The sequence below is a fragment of the Ctenocephalides felis genome, unplaced genomic scaffold, assembly GCF_003426905.1.
Source record: "Ctenocephalides felis isolate EL2017-DRISC unplaced genomic scaffold, ASM342690v1 CF-g0.4_SCAFFOLD_03570, whole genome shotgun sequence".
Lineage (NCBI taxonomy): Eukaryota > Metazoa > Arthropoda > Insecta > Siphonaptera > Pulicidae > Ctenocephalides > Ctenocephalides felis.
Genome location: NW_020539724.1, coordinates 14,275,820 through 14,301,907, shown reverse-complemented (window position 1 = coordinate 14,301,907; position 26,088 = coordinate 14,275,820). Strand labels below are relative to the sequence as shown.

The 26,088-nt window shown below is 29.4% G+C and overlaps 1 protein-coding gene across 5 annotated transcripts in view; it reads left to right on the top strand.

Moving 5' to 3' along the window:
• LOC113383251 (acetylcholine receptor subunit alpha-like) overlaps positions 1-26,088 on the top strand; it is a 59,924-nt gene that overhangs the window by 32,238 nt on the left and 1,598 nt on the right. For 2 of the 5 annotated variants that reach the window (XM_026621501.1, XM_026621497.1), the window contains 7 exons: positions 13,955-14,135; positions 20,440-20,555; positions 23,059-23,227; positions 23,297-23,433; positions 23,502-23,648; positions 23,953-24,090; positions 25,447-25,672. In XM_026621501.1, the coding sequence (XP_026477286.1) occupies positions 13,955-14,135; positions 20,440-20,555; positions 23,059-23,227; positions 23,297-23,433; positions 23,502-23,648; positions 23,953-24,090; positions 25,447-25,672 (1,114 nt within the window). Of the gene's footprint in view, positions 1-13,954; positions 14,136-15,268; positions 15,450-20,213; positions 20,329-20,439; positions 20,556-23,058; positions 23,228-23,296; positions 23,434-23,501; positions 23,649-23,952; positions 24,091-25,446; positions 25,673-26,088 lie in introns of those variants that run through there. The other 3 variants (XM_026621498.1, XM_026621500.1, XM_026621499.1) reach the window with 3 other exon arrangements.

Below are 26,088 nucleotides of genomic sequence, written 5' to 3'. Positions count from 1 at the left end.
ACATGTGCAGATATTTGCTTGAGATTTTTTACTAATACAAAGGTTTGGGTCGAAAGAAGTGTTTTTTTCTCGTCTCACAGCCAGTTTTAGGACTTTCCAGGTGTATAATGTCTCAAAATAATTTTATTTTGTATTCAATATTCTGTATACGATAATGTTTGTCGGTACATGAGCTCTTTCAATGATATACAACCAGTTAAAGTTATATTATAACTTTTTCACGATTATGATTTTATTACTGTGTAAAAGTAATAGTATGCTAATCAAACTACCTGATGTATAATTAATTCTCGAAAAGGAAATAATAAGAATGTGAGGTATTATTATTTTGTGAAAAATATTATACACAAAGATTTTTTCTTATTTCATATATAAGGTTTACTGCATTATTTTCATATAAAAAACATATTCAAAGAATTCTATATTTTCACTTCGAAAACAGTTACAAAATTGATTTTGATTTCCAAGTTTTTGTCAATTTGAGATTTGTATGCATATTGAAATACATAAAATAGTAATTATTATAATAATATGAACAAACATGATAGAACTATTTGTAAACTATTTCCAGTCCTAATAAATCCTTAGATATGTTAACAACACACTAGAGAACACATTTGTGTCAAGTATTATGTTACAAAGTTGTCGGAGTTGTGGAGTTGGTAAGTGGATATAACTCATCTCTGAAGAGGAGTCAAATCCTAACCGATCCGGCTTCGGATATGATAAGCCCATCTCTAATACATATGTATATTGCACAGGTTAGTGAAATCCCTGCCGGCGTGAGTTTTTCCGCGTCGTTTTTGGTTTTGCGGCACCGTGGCGGCCCCGTGGCGGCAAAATGCGCATTATAATTCTGTTATCCGGTTGTGCGCAATGCTACCCGATACAGTTTCCTGTACGCCGTGGGGCATGTAACCGGAAGCTTTCTTCCCATTTAACATGATGGAAATTCACACAGGAAACCTTCATTCATAAATTATGCTCGAATTGTACTTGTGTAACACTAATATTAGGGCTATGTTAGCCAGATTTTAACCCTTTTATATTTGTCAAAACATTGCAACAAAATAATATTGATTGCATATGAGTTCAGAAAGAATTAAAATTTGTAGTGAATTTAAAACTAACCAATCATCAGACGATATCATGAATGTACAATGTTGAAGTAAAAGTTCTTTAGGCGCGACTAGGTTGTAAATCCGTACAAATGCAACGAAAGTGCGTTACGGCAGATAAGATAAGAGTCGAGTGCCAAAGATTTGCCATTCGCTCTCAATGATATTTCTATAAGGGTCGATTGTGATTAGTCGTCGCGTATGTGAATAGAGATCTGTCGTTGTATGCGTACCGATATCAACAAGGAAATCGGCATAGATAAATAAACATTTTAAATTTACATCGTAGTACAAATCTTGATTTATTGAAGAATGCCTGAAACAGAAGAATATTTTACCCGGTCCCCCGTAAATAATTGTATTGAAAATAATAAAACAAATGCAGCATTTGCGTCATGTATGAAACAAATTTATTGAAATAGTTTCTATATTATTCGTAGTTTCTATAAATCTTTGAAGTTATTGAAATGGAAAATATTTTTTAGGCGAAACAGATATTACGGCCGTTCAAAGAATAAGATTATATCGCCACGAAAAAGAATACCGTCAGTCAATGAATGTATGTTAATTTTAATTACATGAAGTTCTTCAAACATAATTATTACATGATGAGTGAAGTTGCGAAAACAATATTTGTTTAGGGGTTGTTTAACATAATCCACTGTGTAAACGAATATTATAGAAGTTATTAATCAGCAATTCCTTCATTTCTCTAATGAAGGTTCATTTCTAAATGCTAATTACAATAACAAACCGATCATGTCATATTTGAAGTATGATTTTAATTACATTATTGTTTTGAAATATTATACATATTTTTAATGCTTTTATAAATATATAATTTATAATTTATCATTATATAAATGTGTATAATGGTTAATAAATATGTGCACGAGTGTTACCATATTACCAATAAACATTATTCAAAATTGTTATATTATGTATTTATTTTTACTTAAATGCCATATTGTACAGTACAAATAAGTTTTACTTCAATCGCGTGTGAACCTTACGCGCACTCTTTTTTATGCTTTTTCTTAAAATATGGCCTGCGAAAGTTTCTTAACGACATCGAGTCATCTTTTCCCACGCGTGTTGCCAAACTTTTCTCTTTGGCAGTAAAAAACTTTATTATATTTGTCTCTGTGAATTTTGTATGTTGTCATAAAGAAGATCGGGAGGAAAAACCATCTGCTATATATACTCCGCCAATTACCTATCGGGAATTGGTGTCTTCTCGTTTGAATTTATGACCACGACGAGCGAAGATACTAAGAGTCGATGGGGAATAAAATTGAGGACTGCCTGTCTATTATCTGTTAGTCTAAATAAATAAAAAGGCGTATATAAAAGTTAAAAATTAACAAATATAATATAATTATTCATATTGTTGTATATTTAAATATATACAGATTAGAATTTTGACATAATTTCTCACAGAAGGCATAAAATGTGATGCTTTTCGTAGTGTTCTTTCAATGTAGGTTTTTACTTTTATGTTATATTATTTATTTGGTAAATTATAATACAAACATGAAATCATCTTCGAAACTAATATTCTTTTAATCCGATCGCCACTTTTGTCTGACCTGTATTTGTTACCATCGTCTTTCATCCACAACTTTCAGTTTGAAATTTAAATTGGTTCAAATATATATGGTATATTGTTTTGGTTACTTTCTCTCCTCTATATGGGTATCAAATGAAATTTAGGAAAGGTGGCACAAAAAGTGAGACTTTTAATCGACTTTTGAAGCTTGTGCTTTTGTTTCTACGATGGATCTCATGAAGTTTAAGAAATTATATAAAGGACAAAATTTATACTGATACAATAAATAAACATAATAGAACTATTACAGAAATCATTGATAAAGGAATAAGTGATAAGATATTTAAAATAAAATGATAAAGAACTAAACCTCTGTTGTGCCCCATCCAACGACGGTGCCAACAATATGTAGGTTCTTCCTGCTGCTAAGCATCAAGCTGGTATCAGACTGTGAAGGCGAATCAGTAAAACAGATGAAGACTCTTGATGTTTATGTTTATTTCATGATTGTTGTACACTTTGTATATAACATGAACACTGAACTTGAATATAACTCCATTGATTACTAAATACTACTAACTCATATTAATCTGAACATAATGATAACTTAATGACGACTGAACTATATTGACTGAAATATGAACTAATAATGAACAACGATTTCATCATCTTGTATTTTATATTCCTTATCGGGATTACGTAGTCCTTTTCTAGAATGCTCGTTCCAACTTGTTCAAATTCGTTACATGTGAGTCAGAAACTACGCATTTCTTATTCGTTAAGGTGCAGTTTGTGGTTTTGCCTTGCAAAAGTCCGTTATTCCTAAACACGTATTGTTTTTTCTCGAGCATACAATGTAACAGCATGCAATGCATTAGAGTTTTATAGTATGTAATTTGACCGTTATATAGTAGTTTATAATATTATTTATAATTATTACAAATGGGTGGATACCCCTGCACCTCATTAATAATGCGCAAAATTGTTTCAGTAGTATTTTTTCCGGTTCTACCTTATACCTACGGTTGATCGACGGTGTTCTTCGACTAATAGCAATCCATTACCATTAATTTAAGATTATCCAAGAAGGTTTGAGATGTTCGCCTCGGGTATTAAAAATTCGTTGGCTGGGCGGAAAAGACATTCGGCGCCCTTTCCTGATGTTGTCGCCCGTCCGTTGAGGCTGTGATGCCGTCAGTCGATTTATAGAGTCACGCACCCGAGCTATGTTTCATAATAATCTAGTTCCGCCCTTGACATATCACCATCTTCGGTAGGGCTTTAGATAGACTCTAGTAAGACGACTGACACTGTACTATTATATTAGAATAATATAATACAAGGATTCTTAATAAAATACAACGGTTTTGAATTGAATAATAGTACAGGATATTTATAGTATAATGTAGCTTAAGGGGGTATTCTAATGTAGAGCTTCAAAAAAATCGATTTTTTTGTTTCATATTTTCAACGTTTAACTATCTAAAAATATGGGTACGAGAAGATTTTTGAAAATTTGAATTATTTTCGGAGATATAGGCATTTTAGTGACCCGGTCTCCAAACTGGTTCGGCAGAGTCTAATCGGACAAAAGGCATTAGGAAGTCATTAGACCAATTTATGACAGTTTATCGTCAGATGAATTATTAATTGGATGTTTAGGTTCAGAAACTTAAAACAATAATGAATCACTAAACTCGTTGATTTGAATTTTCGCGCCGAAACATATTCATTCCTGATCTCGGGTAATTGAAATAGCAACATTTATTGATGTTTGCATATTCAGTGAAGGTTTCTTTCCGATTTTGAAAATGATGACCACTATGGTAATGCAAATTGGGCCAGAAACTCATTCATTTGCCCTATTAAGACGAGACAACGCCTGGATTGAACGATCTGAAATACGCACATCTAACGCTTCAAAGGATGCAAGAACTGCTCCATTTTAAGAGAGAAATGCAGAATATATAGTTTTTTTTAAGTAGAGGAAGGACCGATGCATAAAGCAGGAATGGCTGATTAAATAAAAAAAAACTATAACGTATAATTTTCTGATTTTAACAGCAAAAATCTTTACGCAAAACTTTAAATGCGTTTTTCTCATAATCAGAACAGACTTTTCCAGTACTGTTGTCTCGATTTCTCGAGTTCTACTCGGCCGATTCACTTGAAACGTTCAGAGAGTCTTGTTTATAGACCTATCTATAGCCCAAGCTAGGATTATACCCAAATTCCAATTTTTACTATTTTTAAAAAATTCAAAAAACTCAAAAAAACAGTAAGAAAAGTCACTTTTTTTCAAACATTCGCCAATTTGTAAAAAAAAAATTACACATGGCTAGTTCGAGCGATTGCGACATCAATGTAGATTCATAATCTTTCTATGTCTTTTATTTCGGATGGCTAGGAGGGCTGAAATCATGGTAAGACTGGGGTGCCAATTTTTTGAGACACCCCACTTCATCAGCTGCCACTTTTTTCAATTTTCAAATTTTTCCTTTTTTAATTTTTGTTTTGTATTTTAATAATATTAATAAACAAGTGGTAAAAAATTACATTTACGACACTTTAAAAATGACCTAAAATTTATTGCTCTACACTAGAATACCCCCTTAAGCTAAGCACATATTTATTTAGCTAGATTTGTTCGTGTTACAAAAACTATGCTCTGTGTTAGTTTTTAATAATTAGCATCGATAATTTGAATTTAATGCTTTTGTGTAATAGCTAAAAACTCTGTAAAAATTCATAAATACTTCAGGACATTTGAAATATAATTTTAAAGGTGATATATCATAGGTTATTCAGCAGGAATTCTTCTTGTGATTTTAAACAAAAACCGCATGCTCTGTGTTATTTTGTTATATTTACACATTAGGTAGCATTATTTTAATTAATTCAAATTTAGTATTTTTGTCTAACTGTTACAATCCGGGTAGAAATTATTATTTTAAAAATGTTGAACTTATTGTTTTCGTGGTTTTATTATTTGCTGAAAGTTAATTCCTTATCCGTTCGAATTGCCTTGCTTGATAGAAGCTTGAAAGCTCGTAAGCTCGAATGCCTAAAAGCTTCATCAGTGCGGTTTTGTTCTAGAACTAAAGCACATAATAAATATTCACACGTGCGGTTTTCGCACAGAGAACATGCGTTCGCGCAAGTTTACCTCCTTTTGCTGTAAATTTGAATTCAGTATAAACCAAATTAATATTTAACTTGATATTTTGTTTTGCAGAAAGTATTTGCATGATTCATTTAAAGGGGCCAGGATCATTGAATGTTTTAAAAAGTAATAGTTGCAAGAAAGTTTTATATAAAGTTCACGAACAATCCACTGTTCGTGCAGATTTTTCAATATTTTTGTGTATTGGAAGGGATCTAGTCGACTTAGGATTAGACTTATTGCTATAAAACTGTTACTACAAAACTAAAACGACATGGAGCCAATGTATTTTACATATAACACACAACTGTTTCGATTGAGTTTTAGTTAGTTTTCTTAAATTAATGTGCATATGATATATGCGTATATCCTTTCTATATCACTTTCCAAAATGTGTTAGATTCATAATTTCACTCCATTAATATCATTCCATCATCCAGTTATCCGTATTGTCATCGGCGGCACTTTTTGGATGATTTATCCGAGGTCGGACAACCGGACGCCCCTGCGACCTCCGACCGTAGGACACCTAAATCAATCCGGGGATTAGCCCAGGATTGAATCAGCGACAAACACATTTACCACGTCGACAATATATAAAGGCACAAAGACTAAAGTGTATAAACACGACATAGATATAGATGATAGTTTGTGGTATGTAGGTCGTCTCTGGAATATCCAGATAAATAGCTCGCATCCAACATGCAGGAATAATAAAGAAAAATCGGGACGAATGGTGGTAAACAGCGACTTTGCGAGTATGAATCAGAGTTATCAGTGTCGCTGGGAAAAAGACTGTAATTTTTCTATATATTTTTGAAGTTTATTTATATATTTATATTTCTTGAGACGCGACTAGCGTGTAAATCCGTACAAATGCAACGGATGTGCGTTACGGCAGATAAGAGTCAAAGATTTGTTATTTGCTCTCGATGATATCATTTCTATACGGGTCGATTGTGATTATCCGTCGTGTATGTGAATAGAGATCTGTTGTTGTATGCGTACCGGTGTCAACGTTGTATGCGTACCGAGATCAACAAGGAAATCGGCATAGATAAATGAACATTTTAAAGTAACATCGAAGTACAAATCTTGATTTAGTTATTAAAATGGAAAATATTTTTAGGCAAAACAGATATTATAGCTATTCAAAGAATGAGATTATATCGCCAGCGAAAAAGTAAAAAAAATATACCGTCAGTCAATTCATGTATGTTAATTTTAATTACATGAAGTTCTTCAAACACAATTACATGATGAGTGAAGTTGCAAAAACAATATTTGTTTAGGCGTTGTTTAACATGATCCACTGTGCGAACAAATAATAAAGAATTTATTAATCAGCAATTATTTCATTTCTCTGATGAAGGTTTATTTCTAAATGCTAATTACAAAGACAAACCGATTATGTCATATTTGAAGTATGACTTTAATTACATTATTGTTTTTAAATATTATACATATTTTTAATACTATTATAAATATATAATTTATAATTTATCATTATATAAATGAGTATAATGGTTGACACTAATAAATCTGTGCATTACGAGTGTTACCATATTACTATCAAACATTATTCAAAATTGTTATATGATGTATTTATTTTCACTTAAATGCCATCTTGTACAGTATCAAATAAGTTTTAATTCGATCGCGTGTGATCCTTACGGGCACTCTTTTTTTTCTCAAAAGTATGCATAGATATATCAATTAATAAAACGGATATACCAAATGTTAAATGATTTACACAATTTCTTATTCGTTCAATTTCATTTTTTATGTCCCTTCTTCAAACATTCTAGTACGATGAGTTTTTATATCTCATCATTTCTACAACTACAATTTTTTTCAGTTCTTTCATTTTTCAATTCGTCTCATAGACTCTGACTGAGACCGAGACCTTTCTTCATTCGGCGCTCTGCATTTTCCTTTTCAAAGAACGCCTTAACAGTTTACAACGTCTCGGGAAAGTGCAAATTTTCACAATGCATTTATTCGCATATATGCACAGAAGTGCATCTAAAGCATTTGTTGCTCTCTTTGATAATAGATGATTATATATATATATATATATATATATATATATATATATATATATATATATTTGAATAGTCTTGAATTTGATATTGATATAATATTTGTAATATATAATTTGAGTTTTAAAGTCGGGCTCATCAATAAAAATAGTATGAGAGTTTTTAAAAATTTATTTATTTAAAATCCATACGTTTCGGCTAGCACCTTAGCCTTCATTCAGTGGTAATCAATTTAACTATAAAAAATAAAACTAAATAAATAACATGTAACAAATTTCATAGAAAAACAATAATAATAATGATATTAATAAAACACTTACAATTTTGTATCCTAATATAACATATGAAACCATTATTAATCCATTGTATGAGTATGTGCACATTGATAAAATATATTTTTTTTAACATCACAGATAGTAAAACAGACAAATAAACATGATAACTTAACAAGTTGTCGAAACTATGTATTTACTGTTCGGAGTTTAAGATAGAAATGTCACATTTTTTCCTAAAGCAGTTTTTAGCATGTGTTCAAGTTTTATGAGAAATTTAAAAAGCAATGGGATCTTGTCATTTTTAAAGAAATTTTGATATTCTATTAAGGAGCCACGTGTTTGTTTCCTTCAGTTTGTTCAGTTTGTTTATGACTTTGTTGTTATGCAACTGTAAAAACAACCCCTCAGCGAGTCTTCTTTTAATTACGTTCTCTTCAAAATGTAAAATTTTACGGTTGAAAAAATCTATATTATGGTTTAATTTAATATGATCAGTTAACATCGTTTTAAATTGTTTAGGATTTTTTGAGTTATAGATATATATATATATAAATATATATATATATACATATATGTGTGTGTGTGTGTATGTGTGTGTGTATTTTACACATAATTCCTCTGATATATTTGACTATATTTTTAATTATATATTACAAATGTTTAATAACATTTCAATAAAAATTTATTTAATAAACTATGACCTCAATAAAAGCATCAGCGCAGCTGCTATGCATTTGCTAAATTAGTCATAAAATTTATTAGTGCTGGTACACCTATTAAATATTCTGAATTTATTACTCGTATGATGCCCTCATCCTCGTCCTCGGGCAAAATTTCAGTTTTACAAAATAAACACAAAACATGTAGATACACATGTGGCATATGCATGTCGTTTGTGCGATATGACATGAATGATTGAAATAATCCATTTTAAATAAATTGGATTTACTGTATTTTTCGAAAACGTCAGCAGATACCAGACTCGAATTATAATTGGGTTAATATATATGTATATCGATAATATTTTGACAAGCGAAACAATGATGTAGAATCAAATGGCCATACATTAAAGGAGAGAGCTTATTAACTAATGGTTCATTTGCTAATATGGTACAAATCATGATAAATCTAAAAATATTAACATGATAGTTTATTCTAATTTACAAAATTTGCTCTTCAATTCGTTGCTTCTGAAATATTTTTTGCTTATAACAAGACATCATGAATTTCTGTAATGTTGTGAAAATAATGGGCAGTTAGTATTTTTATGGGCCATTTACAAAGAATTGCTTTCGTTTTGTTTCGAAATTGCTTTCATATCACCCCATATAATTAAAAAAAATAAACTGCCGGAGTTTACTTTGAAAACATAAATCATATATGATACTAACAGGAATAATGAGGAATTTTTGTCACCTACATATATATGTTTATAAAAAATTGATAAATTATTAATTTATATATATATATATATATATTAATTTATATATATATATATATATATATATTGATAAAAAACAATTCATACTTCGTATCGAAATAGCATGGAAAAAATTTTGAAAATTAAAAAAAGAAATTTTAGTTATAACTTAGCGACAAATGGATTAAAAGTGAAAAGTCGTGCCATTTTTTATTGAAAATAGATATTTCGTTGATTGCAGCAGTTACTTATTATTATTTTTTTGATTATTATTCATTTATTCATTCATTGTTTTCTCGAATATTACACTTATAGTCCGATCTATGTAAATTTTCGAAATGTATTCATGAATTTGTAATGGCTTGCTCTAAGCTCTCAGCTCAAGAGTGCACTTTTCATAAAACCGAAAAGGCAAATAATACTTTCAAGTAACATGCAATATTTATTAAAAGTATAAAAAACATTCATAAAGCATATTGAAAGCCTTTAATTATTTAGATATTATTTATATAAATATGTTTATCTACAACTTCTTCAATATATTTTCTCTATTTTCTGTTGACATCCTGAAATAAATTCAGGAGATTTATTAGCACCCAAAGAGAAATCGATTTCCTTTCAACGGAATAGTCGCACAAGTTATGCCATTAAAGCTAATATATAACTAACGTATTTACCTTATACCGGTTATTACATTCTATATTTATTTGCAGTACAAAAAATAAATATGCTTCCAAACTTCTTTGAGTTTTATCAAACTATGAACCATATTAGAAAAGTTTTTCGGCTTAAAAAATTTCCTAACTTATTACTTTATTGAAAAATAAACTGTTTCAAAAGAATTTGTTATTAAAAACAGTGTATAGATGTGCATATGTTACACAAAAGTAGTTGATTCTATTACAAACATTTCTCAAACATATTAAATATAATAATAAGAGCAATTATCGACTGAAATTATATAATGTTCAATTTTATTGATAGTAAATTTTTACAATTTAGCAGATTTTTTTTACTTAAAAACCGACATAAACTCTAGTATGATCTTTATTAAAAACGCTTGTACGTATGCTTTTAATTCCCTTGCCATGTTCTAATATTATATAATACAGTATAATGTTAAATTCTTAAATAAACAATTTTCGATGAACATTTCATCTGTTGTAGGACTTTTGTTCTTCGTGTGCAGCAGATTTAGGTAAATAATACAAGTTTCCGCTAGAATGTGGTGAACATACATTTGCAGAATCTACATTGTATATTTATTTATGTATGAAACCACACGGTTGAGAAGACCGTTTTGTTAAGTGAGAACAAACCGAAAATCGTAATGGACAGTCGGTGATGTAGGAACTTTCATTGTAAAGATTTTAATGAATTTTCTGGTGTTAAATAAAACAACAATGAAATTTATAAAAAAAATGAAAAGCCATTTTGCCGTTTTTTTTTTCATGTAATAATTTCACGAATAATTTCCCAAAAACGATCGTTCCGATGTCAAAATATTTAAAACCGATTCGATGAATCTAGACAACTCTCCTTGAATAAACCAAACCTGGACATCCTCTTCTGAATGAACATTCTAAAATATTAAAAGCCTACGTACTACGAAGAAAGAACTAATTTAAACCAACCAGCATGCTTGCAAAATTTGTCCAAATTAACTTCAATACTAACAAATCACCCATAAATTAACATGTTGATTTTAGGTTGTTTAGGGTCAATAGGTCAATTATTTACACAATTCTTTGCTATAAGACCCAATGTCACTTACACCTGGTTTTTGTCTAAAATATATATATTAGGGTGGTCCTTAACAAGGACATTTTCGAATTTCTTTGCTCCCAAGGGCGCCAATGCTTCCAAATGAATAAAAAATGAATCTCTAATAGTATTAGCTCTTAATATAAACATTTAGATAGAGCGCACGCCAATTAAAAGTTTCTTATATTTGTTATTAACATACGTCATTAAGTAAATTCTTGCGCCATCTGTACATGAACTCAAATATTATGACACATAAAAATATTTATAAACCACTTAACCTCTAATTAAATCCATGTGTTCTGTTCTATAATATTTATTCATCATGGAATCAAGATAATAATTTGAGTTTCAATATCACCAATTAAATAAATATTTTGCTGCAAAATTAATCTTGATTCGATGATGAATAGGATTTAATTAGAGGTTAAGTGGTTTATAAATATTGTTATGTGTCATAATATTTGAGTTCATGAATACTATACAGACGGCACAAGAATTTACTTAATGACGTATGTTAATAACAAATATAAGAAACTTTCAATTGGCGTGCGCTCTATCTAAATGCTTATATTAAGAGCTAATACTGTATATATATATATAACTAATGTCTCATCACAAACTCTACTAATTGCCAATTTTTTTTTGTTAATTCATTCTGATTGATATCGGTTTTTAATTAATTCCGACAACGCCTTTAAAATTCCTGGAATCTCGGACGGTGTCTAAGATTATTTATTCAGAATCTCAATAATCCATTTCGATTAATCAGAGAGGCGCGATATGGGTCTCGCAAAAAATTAATCAACTCATCCATCCCCTTAATTATGTAATTTGTAAACTTGTGCCTCCACCTGAATTCTGCTTCGAATCCGTTCGCGCCTCCGTTTCGCCTCCAACCTCCAACGCCGATGTGGCTGCCGTTTCATATAATTGCATTATTTTCAGAACAAAGTAAAACAGATGAATTATTGAATTAGAACAAATGCGAATAATTTGTGAGCAGGCACAGGGAATATTTCATTGTCCTAACGGTGCTTTAGTTATTAAATTGGAAATTGGGAATTGAAAATTGAAAAGACTCAGGTCTTGCAAATAATGGTCTATTAATCAATGGCAAATAGATTAGAGACGCCTTATACTTGAATGACGAGAGTGTCATTAATAAAACAGGCACTAGGTGAATAAATTATGAAATAAATATTAATCAAAAATGTAATTTTTGAAGTAAAATTTCTTTGGGGGCGACTAGGGTGTAAATCCGTACAAATGCGACGGAAGTGCGTTACGGCAGATAAGACAAGAGTCGAGTGCCAATGATTCGTCATTCGCTCTCGATGATATATCATTTCATTAAATATCATTTCTATACGGGTCGATTGTGATTAGTTGTCGCGTATGTGAATAGAGATCTGTCGTATGCGTACCGATATCAACAAGGAAATCGGCATAGATAAATAAACGTTTTGAAGTTACATCGTAGTACAAATCTTGATTTAATGAAAAATGCCTGAATCAAAAGAATATTTTACCCTGTTCCTTGAAAATAATTATAATGAAAATGAAAATTTATTGAAATAATTTCTATATTATTCGTAGTTTCTATAAATCTTTGAAGTTATTGAAATGGAAAATATTTTTTAAGCAAAACAGATATTACAGCCGTTCAAAGAATGAGATTATATCGCCAGTGAAAAAGTAAAACAAATACCATCAGTCAATGAATGTATGTTAATTTTAATTACATGAAGTTCTTCAAACACAATTACGTGATGGGTAAAGTTGCGAAAACAATATTTGTTTAAGCGTTGTTTAACAGCAATTACTTCGTTTCTCTAAAGAAGGTTCATTTCTAAATGCTAATTACAATGACAAACCGATCATGTCATATTTGAAGTATGACTTTAATTACATTATTATTTTTAAATATTATACATATTTTTAATGCTATTATAAATATTTTTAATGCTATTATAAAATGTATCATGATATAAATGTGTATAATGGTTGACGCTAATAAATATGTGCATCACGAGTGTTACCATATTACTAATAAACATTATTCAAAATTGTTATATGATGTATTTATTTTCACTTTGGATTTTATATAGCTCATTATTATTAAATTATTATAACTTGCACATAAATTGCAATGAAATATTCATTGAACAATGGCTGGTCAAAGTGCTATAAACATTCCCACCGACAAAGCTTTTCAGTAGATTTAGTTTTGTTAAATTTGCGTACTTTATTTCATGTGTTTATATCATCATATGAGTAAGGGGGTATCATTGTACATACTGCAACTTACTAATCTAATATAAAATGGTTTTTGTGTCTCAAAAGACACAAAACATACTAAACACTACTAAAACCTGTGTTATTGCAGACATATCTAGTTGATATGAATTCATTGCTTTCCAGCGTGAACCACACACTCATCTAGGTTTTTATAAATAAGCTTGCAAATTGTAAATACACTAGAAAAATATCTGAAGTGTTGTACACGCATAATTCAATAGTTAAATCAATTACAATTGAATCAATCAGTCAATACATATAATCCTCGATCCTTTTTCCCTTCGAATGTATATTCCGTGTCGATTTTAACTGATTTTCCTAGCGCCGATGGTAACTTCGAAGTGACATTGGCAACCAAAGCGACCATCTACCACCAGGGTCTGGTCGAATGGAAACCTCCGGCGATCTACAAATCGTCGTGCGAGATCGACGTCGAATATTTTCCCTTCGATGAGCAGACTTGCGTACTCAAATTTGGTAGCTGGACTTACGATGGTTTTAAGGTTAGTCGCAGTTTGCCGTGCGGGGAAAAGACCCATGAACGTTTTGGGGACTATTTTTAATAATTATTCATTGATTCGTGAATCCATCGTCGACGTGAATTAGGAAATTAATGCCTTTTTTAAGTTTATGGTTGTATTTATGAAGATTCACTTTGCCAAAAACAGATGTGCTTAGTACAAATTTGATTATATTCATTCAAAGTATAGTTTCGCTAAATATATTCGTAAAATCCCTAAGACGTACAACGGGCTTCTACATCAATACCCGTCTGCGATTTGATTTTGCCCGATGCATGATTGTACAGCATGTTAAATTTCATAAAAATTTCTTATGATTAAATTGATTTGTTTAATGCATTTTTAACAAGTATTTGCCGAATGTAATCTAATATTCGCCCAGTAAACACTGTGTGATTTGAGCGGCGGTAGCAACCCGAAATCCACACACGTGCCTTCAGCGCTGTGACATTCATGTGGATTTCAGATTGCTACCGCCGCTCAAATTACACAGTGTTTACTGGGCGAAAGTCGAATCTCGAACAATACCAATATGGACTTTTTCATTGATAACATTTCATTAATTATTTCATTTATTATCAATGGCTCTTTCAACTATTGATCTCTTTATCTAACAATGGGAGAATACCTAGCATCGTTTTTTTTTTAAATAAAATAAATTTGTAGAAACCTACACGATATTTTCTATCGTTTATCTCGAATTTCTCAACGTTTACAGAATTTAATTAGCCGCTAGTTTTTCAAACAAACAAATATCCTAGAACATTTTGTTTAGTAAAGGTCTTATATAAAAAAATAAAACGATACATCTTAAAGCTTTAGTGTTACTTATTTTCATTTATGTTTTTAAAGTGCATGTTTGTTTTCGGAAGTTCAATACCATTACATCAAAATTTACGTAAGTATACGTTATATATCTATATATAAATAAAAATCTCATGAGTATCCATGGCCGATTGAATGAAGGTAATAATTATTTTCAACTAATCACATTTCATATGACTTTAGCAAGTGTCGCAGCCGTTTATGAATCGACGTTTCCTCCGGAGGGCGAACAATGGAAACAATTGTGTGAAATTTCATATAAAAATTCATTAGTTATGGATTATTTTCAGTGCCGATGGTAACTACGAAGTGACGATAATGACGAAGGCGACCGTTTTCTATACTGGATTAGTGATATGGCAGCCGCCGGCCGTTTATAAGTCCTCGTGCTCCATTGACGTTGAGTTTTTCCCATATGACGTCCAGACTTGCGTTCTGAAGCTCGGCAGTTGGACATATGACGGTTTCAAGGTCCGATTTTACAAGAAAATTCATTCATTCTGTTATTTATTAAAATATAAATATGTGTCTTAGTTACCACACGAACGATAATTAAAATTCGATTACTTTGCTAGGCACATGTGAAAATCTGATGGAATTTACAAATTATTCTCTCGAGAGTGTTTTAATTAATTTAACTCAAAGTCGATTCACTCAGTGTCGTTTATAGGCGACATCCGTACACACAGATCGTCAAACGTATGTCGTCTATAGACGACACACGTAGCGTAGCGGTTTTATTTAACAATAATGAATTTGTTACTAAATGTTTTGTAAATTCCATCATTTTTTGCATGTGTTGAAAACAGTAATTCCTATCCGATTACAGCGAAAAACTAATTTGTAAAATATCGACGTACACGTATATATATATATATATATATATATATATTTTTATATATATATATATATATATATATATATTAGGGTGGTCCTTAAAAAAAACATTTCCGAATTTATTTGCTCCCAAGGGCGCCAATGCTTCCAAATTAATAAAATCTCTAATAGTATTAGCTCTTAATATAAACATTTAGATAGAGCGCACGCCAATTGAAAGTTTCTTATATTTGTTATTAACAAACGTCATTAAGTAAAATCTTGCGCCATTCGTATAGTATTCGTGAACTCAAATATTATGACATATAAGAATATTTATAAACCACTTAACCTCTAATTAAATTTCATGTGGGCTATTCTATAATATTTATTCATCATGGAATCAAGATAATAATTTGAGTTTCAACATCACCAATTAAATAAATATTTTGCTGCAAAATTATTCTTGATTCCATGATGAATAGGATTTAATTAGAGGTTAAGTGGTTTATAAATATTCTTATGTGTCCTAATATTTGAGTTCACGTTATGTGTCAATGACGCAAGAATTTACTTAATGACGAATGTTAATAACAAATATAAGGAACTTTCAATTGGCGTGCGCCCTATCTAAATGTTTATATTAAGAACTAATTTTATTAGAGATTCATTTTTCATTCATTTGGAAGCATTGGCGTTCTTGGGAGCAAAGAAATTCGAAAATGTCTTGTTAATGACCACCCTAATACATATATATATATATATATATATATATATATATATATATATATATGGTTGTGGTGTTTATTTGTAATTTATATATATATTTAAAATTATCTTATATATTCAAGACTAATATTAAGGGCGTGCTGGCTGTATTAAACACAATATACATGTTTTTTTTGAAAACAAATTAAATAATTTATCAATTAACAACAAATATATTCACTCAATATTATTTAATTTTATTTATAATTATTTTACTTTTTTCATATTTGAATTCAATATTTTATTATTTTTTATTTTTATTATACCTTCGAATTTCGGTTGTTTTTTCAATTATAAACGTTATTTATTGAATTATCACAATTCAATTGATCCAACGTTTTATATGTGAATATTATTATAATTAGTTTTTCTTAAAGAATTATTACACTAAAAACATTTCACTACACTCTATAATTACATGCAACATAATTATTACAATTAGCACGTCTAAAAATGAACATTCATTTTCTAATTGAAAATATTATTTTAATTCAGAAATGCTATTCTGATATGTATTGATTTAACACAAAATTTAACTTAAGATAAAAAATGAAAATGGAAATAAGACTCCCTTCATTTAATATCTTCATGAAAGCGATTTCATTGAATATGTTCGAATATTGTTAATGATAAAAATTTCACATTTGATACAGATTTATACATATACATATACACTTGTATATATACATCAATTATTATTTAACACACAAATAAACAAATGAAAAGTATTAATTAATCATATCACATGAACTTTCGAACATTTCAATGGCCTCTGCAGTTGTATTTAATGGGAAAGGTATAAAATAGCCCAGTGATTTCTAAAATTAAACAAAATTATTAAATATTATGTATAATCAAAAAACGATATATCGATTAACTATGAAGAGTTTGACATCCAGCCTGACATTATTTGTTTTAATTTTAATTGATTAATTAATTAATCTATTAAAAGTGCTTGAGTAAGTAAAGCTTTCAATTAGTTCAATTTGTTTATCAGAAGCATGAACATTTTTGATATACATACATTTGCATTATTTCAACTTATACAATAACAGAGTTAAGAGGCTCAAAATTTTTAAAATATTGGCAATAATCGATTCATAAATAACAAATCACATATAAGACAAGGTTTGCATTTTCATATTACAACCTCGCGCTATCATTATGAACGATTTTTAATATGCTTTAATAGGATTTCTGTGAATTTCAATGAGATATCGATCTACAATAAGAGGTTTTTGAATAACAGACATATGAAATGTAGTTTGTTATTATATCTATAATAAATGGAATGTGTAAAATTGTGTTATTAAATACTATCATATGGTATTATAGCAAAAATTACACGTATCAGTATTCTTGAAACATCTACATATTTACAGCAGAAATTATTTAGCGTGCGCTCTATGTAAATGCTTATATTAAGAGCTAATACTATTAGAGATTCATATTTTATTTATTTGGAAGCATTTGGAACTATATTTTCTAAGAAGTTAAGATAAATTATTTAGTTCTTCCGGATTTCTTCTCTAGGTTTTTCTACTTCTGTTTGCAACTTATAAACAACATGGAATTCTTTGCATACAATTTCAATATTTAAAATACAACATCTATTTTCAAATACCTCTTATTGTAGAATTACCCATAAATTCAAAAATCTAGGTTTTAACGAATACTACTCTCTTGTTGTATATTATTATTTCATTCAACTTTCTTATAACGCATTAGGAGATTAAACGAGAAAATTAGTATTTTTATCTCAAAATTTAGATTAATTCGTAAGCACTTCTCGAATTTCCAAACTGTAATAAATTGAATTAAAAATAATTATTTTTGCAGTAAATTATTTTTATAATGCCGCCTTTCATTTTATACCTTTTCCAGTAAACTAAAAAATGTATGCAATTACATAAATAATATAATATAAAAATATTTATATTGATATTGGATTGATATAGACTGATCATAAGGAATGAGTGTCAATCATAGTTGCTGTAAATATATTGCTATTTTGATAGTTAAACATAAATTAAATTGATCTGTACATAGTAAAAAAAATATTTAGGGTTAATGCTAAATATGAGGTTTAAAATTATAAGAATAAAATATTTTGTATATATTTAAACAAGAGCCCTTAAAATATCCACAAAACACATGAATCGATCGAGTAGTGCGTTTTGGTAAATGCTTTTTGTTTCAAATGTGCTTCTTTTGTTATGTATATAAATATAAATATTGCATGATATATGATATCTATTAAAAATTAGATTAAATATTTATATAGTTTGCTTGCATGTGAAACTTTGAAACAATACCAGATTTTATCAACATTGTAAAATTTTCCGTAATATTCGTATAATCATTCATTGCTTTACAGATTGATTTTCTTGATGAATGTTTTTGCTTATTATTTTGGATATTTGAAATTTCTTTCATTTGATTATTATTCCTTAGATATTCATTCTTAGTATTGTTTGTAAATTCACAAATTTTTCCATTTTTAAAGTTACTACCTACACTTTTAAAATAATTCAATTGATTATTTGTGATTTTTTACTTATGTTCTTTCTAACATAAAAAGGAAAATGATGAATAAAATCAATTAAAGAATATTAAATTTAACTGATAATTATATAAAATTTAGTTCATTCATTTGATATAATTATTATATATGGAACACAATATATTTTAAATATATCATAAAAATTGATTAATTTTAAGTTAAACTTTCTCTTTATCAACGATAAATAAATGCAACGAAATTTTATTTTAAACTAATTTAACACAATACAGATTTTTTTAAATATGTTGTTAGTCCAAAAGTTTCTAGAAACCCTTATAAGTAATACTCTTAATTTAGTGAAAATGTTACAGACTAAATTTATATTCATCAAGGAAATGTATTATTTAAAATGGACCAAAAATGATTTCGCTTTTTTTAAATACTTTTTATAGCTACAGGACTAAGGAAATTTTTATAGATTATTTAATTATTGCATAAATGTGTGTAATATTACTCTTATATCAATTGCACAGCTTGAAAATTATGAGAAATAATAAAAAAGAAATAGAAACTCATTGCACGCACATAAATATAATGAAATAATATGGATTAAATTAGTTATTGGTTTAAAAGACGAACATTGTTCTAAATTTTTGTTTAGTTTCAGCATTGTATGGGTGTATGTATGTATGCAAAACGTAATTTTCAGTAATCTTATTTTCACAATGTTTCCAAATCTACACACTATTTTTGACACATTAGTACAATTTTCATAAAAATTCAATTTTACCAGTATATCATTATTGATTTAGTTTTCTATCTAATTGTAAAGCATTCATGTAAAACTCTTCATAGTTTCAAATTGTAAAATCGTAGCAAAGAATATTGCCATACACTTTGTAGATACGACAAATGATCATGAATATTCGGTTTTATTTATAAAAATTGATTTTTGCTAGCTATAAGAGTTGGTGTTCTATTAAAACCAATATATAATCTAAATTTCGTTAGTTTTTCAAAACAGTTTAATGTCTAAACATTGAGTTAATAAAATCAGGGGCACAATTTAAATCCAAATTAAAGTTTTTCCTCATGGGCGTCCTTGTCATTTTTTTCGAGCAATTAATAAATTTTCTATTTCAGTAAAGTGCAGGAGAATCGTAGCCGAAAAAGCTGAATAAATAAAAAATCATGCTCCACGAGCGGATCCAACGCATGTGCTGTAGTTATGGTTCGTTCGTTTAGTTGGAATGAAATTTGTTGGTGTGTAGTTATAAAATAATAAAAATTCACTTGTACATAAATCATTTCTTAATTGAAAATAATTATCAATTAAAGTAATCGATTATGTAGTCATTAACAACATTGATTTAGGTCGATTTAAGGCACATGGATGAGAAGTCTGGAAGCAACATCGTCGACGTCGGTGTCGATTTATCTGAGTTTTACATGTCTGTGGAATGGGATATTCTGGAAGTTCCGGCAGTTAGGTAATTGATTATTTTAAATTTAGTACTTACAATTTATATACATCACACTTTTCTCTGATGTCAACTCATCACTATATGAAAAATCAATGATATTTAGTAGGGAATGCAATACCGATGAAAAGTTTCAATACCGGTATTTCGGTAATTTTTCATTTTAAAACCGGAATACCGGTAAATTACCGGTATTTTTATTATCTTAAACAATCGTAAACAAAATTGAATGTTACTAGTACAAATATAAAAAAATGTATATACAACTACAACTATATTCAACTAAACAATAAAAACAATAAAATAAAACAATAAGTTTACTTTTTTAAATAATAATTTAACAAAATTATATCCAATTTAATTAATTCATTATCACTATCGAGTATATTGAGTACTTTTCACCAAAAACAAACTTATGAGTAAGAAAGACCAAAAACTCATGAAAGGTCATATTACATTATTATAATAAACTGTATTGTCTGTATTCGATGTGTTAAATTAGCATAATCTCCAATATTTTAAAAAAATAATTTTCTACACTAATTTAAGATCGGATACTTTGTCAAGTATTGTTATTTAAAACAATGTGATGGTTCTATAATATTTTCAAATTTCGAAACGTTTTCGAAAGATAATATTTTATAATTGTAATAAGAAGCAAAAATATTAATCATAAAATTATCTATCAGTCCAATTCTATTTATTGTAACACGATATGAAGCCCTTAGTAAAGCAATAAATATTCAGTTTAATGACGAGTTGAGATAATATTCGACATTTGTTTATTCTAGAGAATCACTTGAAGATATAGCTGTTTATGCGATTATGGAATTTAAAGATAAATTTGTTCCGAGAAATTTAAACTTTAGTGTATTATGTATCAAATAGCGCTTATGTAAAATTGCCGAAAATATCGGTATTTTTTGGGTAAATACCGGTAAAAATACCGCCGAAAAATCGGGCGGTTTATCGGTAATTCGGTATACCGGTATACCGGTATTGCATTCCCTAATATTTAGTTTAGTATAAAAATACTCCGATTAGTATTAGTTAACTACTTTTAACTATCGTTATTGTATTATTTTTCCACGAATATCACGTTATTTTACTGCATGAAATTTAGCCTAGGGACAGTCGGTTGGTCACTGCTGTTGTCAAACTATGCGCTTGCAATTCAATTAGTTTAATTATTGTGCCTACCGAGCAATTACGGCCAGGCTATGTACTATGCACCAGACACGAAACACACATCGGATAATTGTGCATACACACATGTATATATTTAGAGATGGGTAACTCACTCCGGAGTTATCAACCCGATACAACTCCTCCCCCGGAGTGAATCCGAGTGGAGTTGTCTCACAGGATTTGTCATATCCGACTTCCCTAAACTGGTACTAAATCTGTTAACATGTGCAGATATTTGCTTGAGATTTTTTACTAATACAAAGATTTGGGTCGAAATAAGTGGTCTTTTTCTCGTCTCCCAGCCAGTTTTAGGACTTTCCAGGTATATAATGTCTCAAAATAATGCTATTTTGTATTCTATATTCTGTATACGATAATGTTTGTCCGTGAACGAGCTCTTTCAATGGTATAACCAGCTAAAAAATATTTAGTATTATATTATAACTTTTACACAATTATGATTTTATAATTGTGTAGAAGTAATAGTATGCTAATCAAACTATCTTATGTATAATTAATTCTCGAAAAGGAAATAATAGAAATGTGAGGTATTATTATATTGTGAAAAATATTATACACAAAGATTTGTTCTTATTTCATATATAAGGTTCACTGCAATAAATTCATATGAAAAACATATTCAAAGAATTCTATATTTTCTCTTCAAAAACAATTACAAAATTGATTTTGATTTCCAAGTTTTTTTCTCAATTTGAGATTTGTATGCATAGTGAAATGCATAAAATAGTAATTATTATAATAATATGAACAAAAATGTTTGAACTATTTGTAAACTATTTCCGTTGTGGGGAAATGGGTGTTGTTCAGTGGATATAACTCTTCTCTGAAGCGGAGTCAAATCCTAACCGATCCGGCTTCAGATATGATAAGCCCATCTCTATACATATACATATACATGTGTGTTTATAATGTGTCATGCTCCAAATTATTGCCGAATTTAGGGCTTTTCACAAAAAAATAATTAAATGCTATAATATATTGCAAAAAAATGAAAATCTTGTATATAAAGGTATCAATTATGAAAAATATCCACAAGTGATACATAACATTTTTATTATAATACTGATGGATTTACCTATTACCTCATTCAAGAAAGCCTAGGTGTAAGATTATAATCTTTAGTCATGATAATTTACTTACGTTTTTTTTCAATCCTTTAAACATTTAAACTGCTTTAAGATTTTTTCTAATTTTTATTAATTATTTAATTTTCTATATAAACTGATTTTAATTTGTGTAAATTGAAATATTGCTGTGTATTTAATGAATTAATAAAATAATTGTATAATTTTTACTCAAATAGGAATGAAAAGTTCTACACTTGTTGTGACGAGCCCTACTTAGATATTACATTCAATATAACTATGAGAAGGAAAACTCTTTTTTATACGGTTAATATAATAATTCCCTGCATGGGAATTAGCTTTTTGACAGTGCTGACCTTTTATCTTCCTTCGGACAGTGGTGAAAAGGTAAATTGTATAGAAAATAATATTATATTATTACATTGTATATTAAGTTTAATATTTTTCTTTCATTAGGTTACTCTGTCGATATCGATTTTGATTAGTCTCCACGTGTTCTTTCTGCTGGTTGTCGAAATTATACCGCCAACATCGTTAGTTGTGCCGCTGCTCGGAAAATACTTAATATTTGCTATGATATTGGTATCGATTAGGTAATATCTGAACAATATACGATTTGAAATATTATGAACAATTATACTAATTTCGATTTCATTTTTAGTATATGCGTGACAGTGGTGGTCCTGAATGTGCATTTTAGGTCCCCTCAAACGCACAGAATGGCACCATGGGTAAAGCGCGTTTTCATACATATTCTTCCCAGGCTGCTGTTCATGAGAAGGCCGCAATATAAATTTGAAACGCATGGGTAAATGAAATACTAATTAATTAATACACATAATTTACTAATAAATACTATAGATCTATTCCGAATCAAACGTAGTTTATTAACTTCCCGTAGGGCAAGTTATAGTAATCGCAAAAAAATTGAAAATGAAATTTTTTATATACCTTTACGTTTCAGAGGTTTCTGAATATTTTGGCATACCTTAAAAAAATGGATATATGTCTGCGTGTGTGTGTGTGTGTGTGTGTGTGTTCGGTGTGTGTATAATTTATAAAATTACATTTTTGGAAATAAAATTACGAAACTGACTACCAGATATTTTTAGGCATGCTTCTGGTGGTGTTTTAATGCGGACGGTGCGTGGAAAAGACGTCCCATCTTATTTTCCCTATCATCCCAATTCTTCGGAGGACCAGAGATATATCAGCAGGACATCGTCGAAGGAAGATTTATCTCCAGCTAGGTAAAGTAATATTATTGTAGAAAACTATAGTTTCTCTGAACGCAATTTATCAAATTATTGAGTTTATCTTTAAGTTAAGTCAAATTATAAAATTAAAAATTTCCTTTTAATACAATATACTAATATTTACCGTTTACCTAAAAATAATAAATATTGTTTTTTAAATTACTCTTCACGCCAAAATTCATATACATTTATAATATAAGCGATGTTAAATGTAGAACTGCTTTAAATAAAATGATGAGTCTCAATTCCCACACTATATTGGAAATTGAAGTTTTTTAAACGGTATAACATAACCATAATATGACACTGGTACTTTATGTTGGATTGAATTAGTTTATTTTTTTATTATTTAATATATCCAAAATTGGATCTTAACGTTCTCCTAATCGATATCGTGAGGACCGAATTGTATGTATTCATCTTTACTTTCCCATTTGTTGTTATAAAGTGAAATTTTTACGAATTTTAAAAATATTGTGGAAAGATTAGTAAAAGTTGCAAAGAAATTATATATTAAAAAAAAAAACTATATTGAAAATTTAATATCCGAATCTTGTGTTGGCGCCGCCCCCTAAGGCGTGCGCTCGTATTTTTCGCATGCATTGCATTAAAGGTAGGACCGGCTCTGATTAATACTTAATTTTATATTTTAAGTGAATTAATTTTTTCATATGTGTATCATTCAATCTGCCATACATATACTGTATTTAAAATTATTTTAATTTCTGGCACATCTCAGCTGCTTTTTGGCAATAATAATGTGGGCATTTCATTTTTTTTATTCATAATCATAAATTTATTATGCATATTCTAATATTGTCTAGGTTCATAAATAAATTGAAATTTTTGGCAGATGATAGTTTTCATTTGTTTTTAACGCAAAAAATGACATGTAGTTTTTTTTGCTTTTTTCCATTCATTTCTACAATATTGCACATACCAGTACTTTATAATCACATACATCCTAGAAAATTTGCTTAACAAACTTTAGAAAGATTTATCAAAATCCGAATAATAGTTTAGGAGGAGTATACAGTGAGTGCTTGTAATTTAATATGAACTTTATACAATAGCAATAAAGCTCATATTGATCATACGTTTTAGTTAGAAAACGTTTGTATGTGAAAAAGAAGAGAGCTATTTTTAGGGTTTTTCCGGCAATTGTTCGATTTTTTCTCGCCGTAAGAACCATCCTTGGACTTCAACGAACATTTTTAAAAAAAAAAAAAGAATCGGCCAAATTGGTCCAGGCGTTGTTGAGTTATGCGCTTACCAACACATTTTGCGAATCATTTTTATATTATAGATTTTTACATTTATGAATTAATTCTAATTTTTTTATCCTCTCAGTCTCGGTGAGATCGGACCGTTCGGTGGAAGTTGTCAGATTCACGGTCCTCCGGCTTTGTCGCATCTCGGCAGCGACATCGACGATGCGGACGGCGGCATCAAAAGCCCGAGCGTCTTACTGAACCCGGCATTCTCTCACGAATGCTGCCCGCCGCGGATGCACAAATCCTGCTTCTGCGTCAGGTTTATCGCGGAACACACGCGAATGTTGGAGGACTCCACAAAGGTTTGCTATTCGAATAATATCGATGAATGTAATTTTATATACATATTTTGGGATGATTATATTATTAACTTCCCGTAGGGCAAGTTATAATAATCGCAAAAAAATCGAAAATGAAAATTTTTATATATCTTTACGTTTCAAAGGTTTCTGAATATTTTAGCATACATTAGAAAAAATGGATGTATGTGTGTGTGTGTGTGCGTGTGTGTGCGGATACAAATTTTCGTCGACGATTTCGGGAACACCGATCAACCGATTTAAATAATTCAAAAAACATTCGATTCGTACTGATAAGGTGACGTGCTGACTAGTTTTTGGCGGTCTAGCCGTTCCGGTGATACGGGGCAAAAAGTGCCAAAAACTGTAGCACAGTTTTTAAGAGAACGGAGCGTCCGATTTTAAAAGTTCAAAAAACA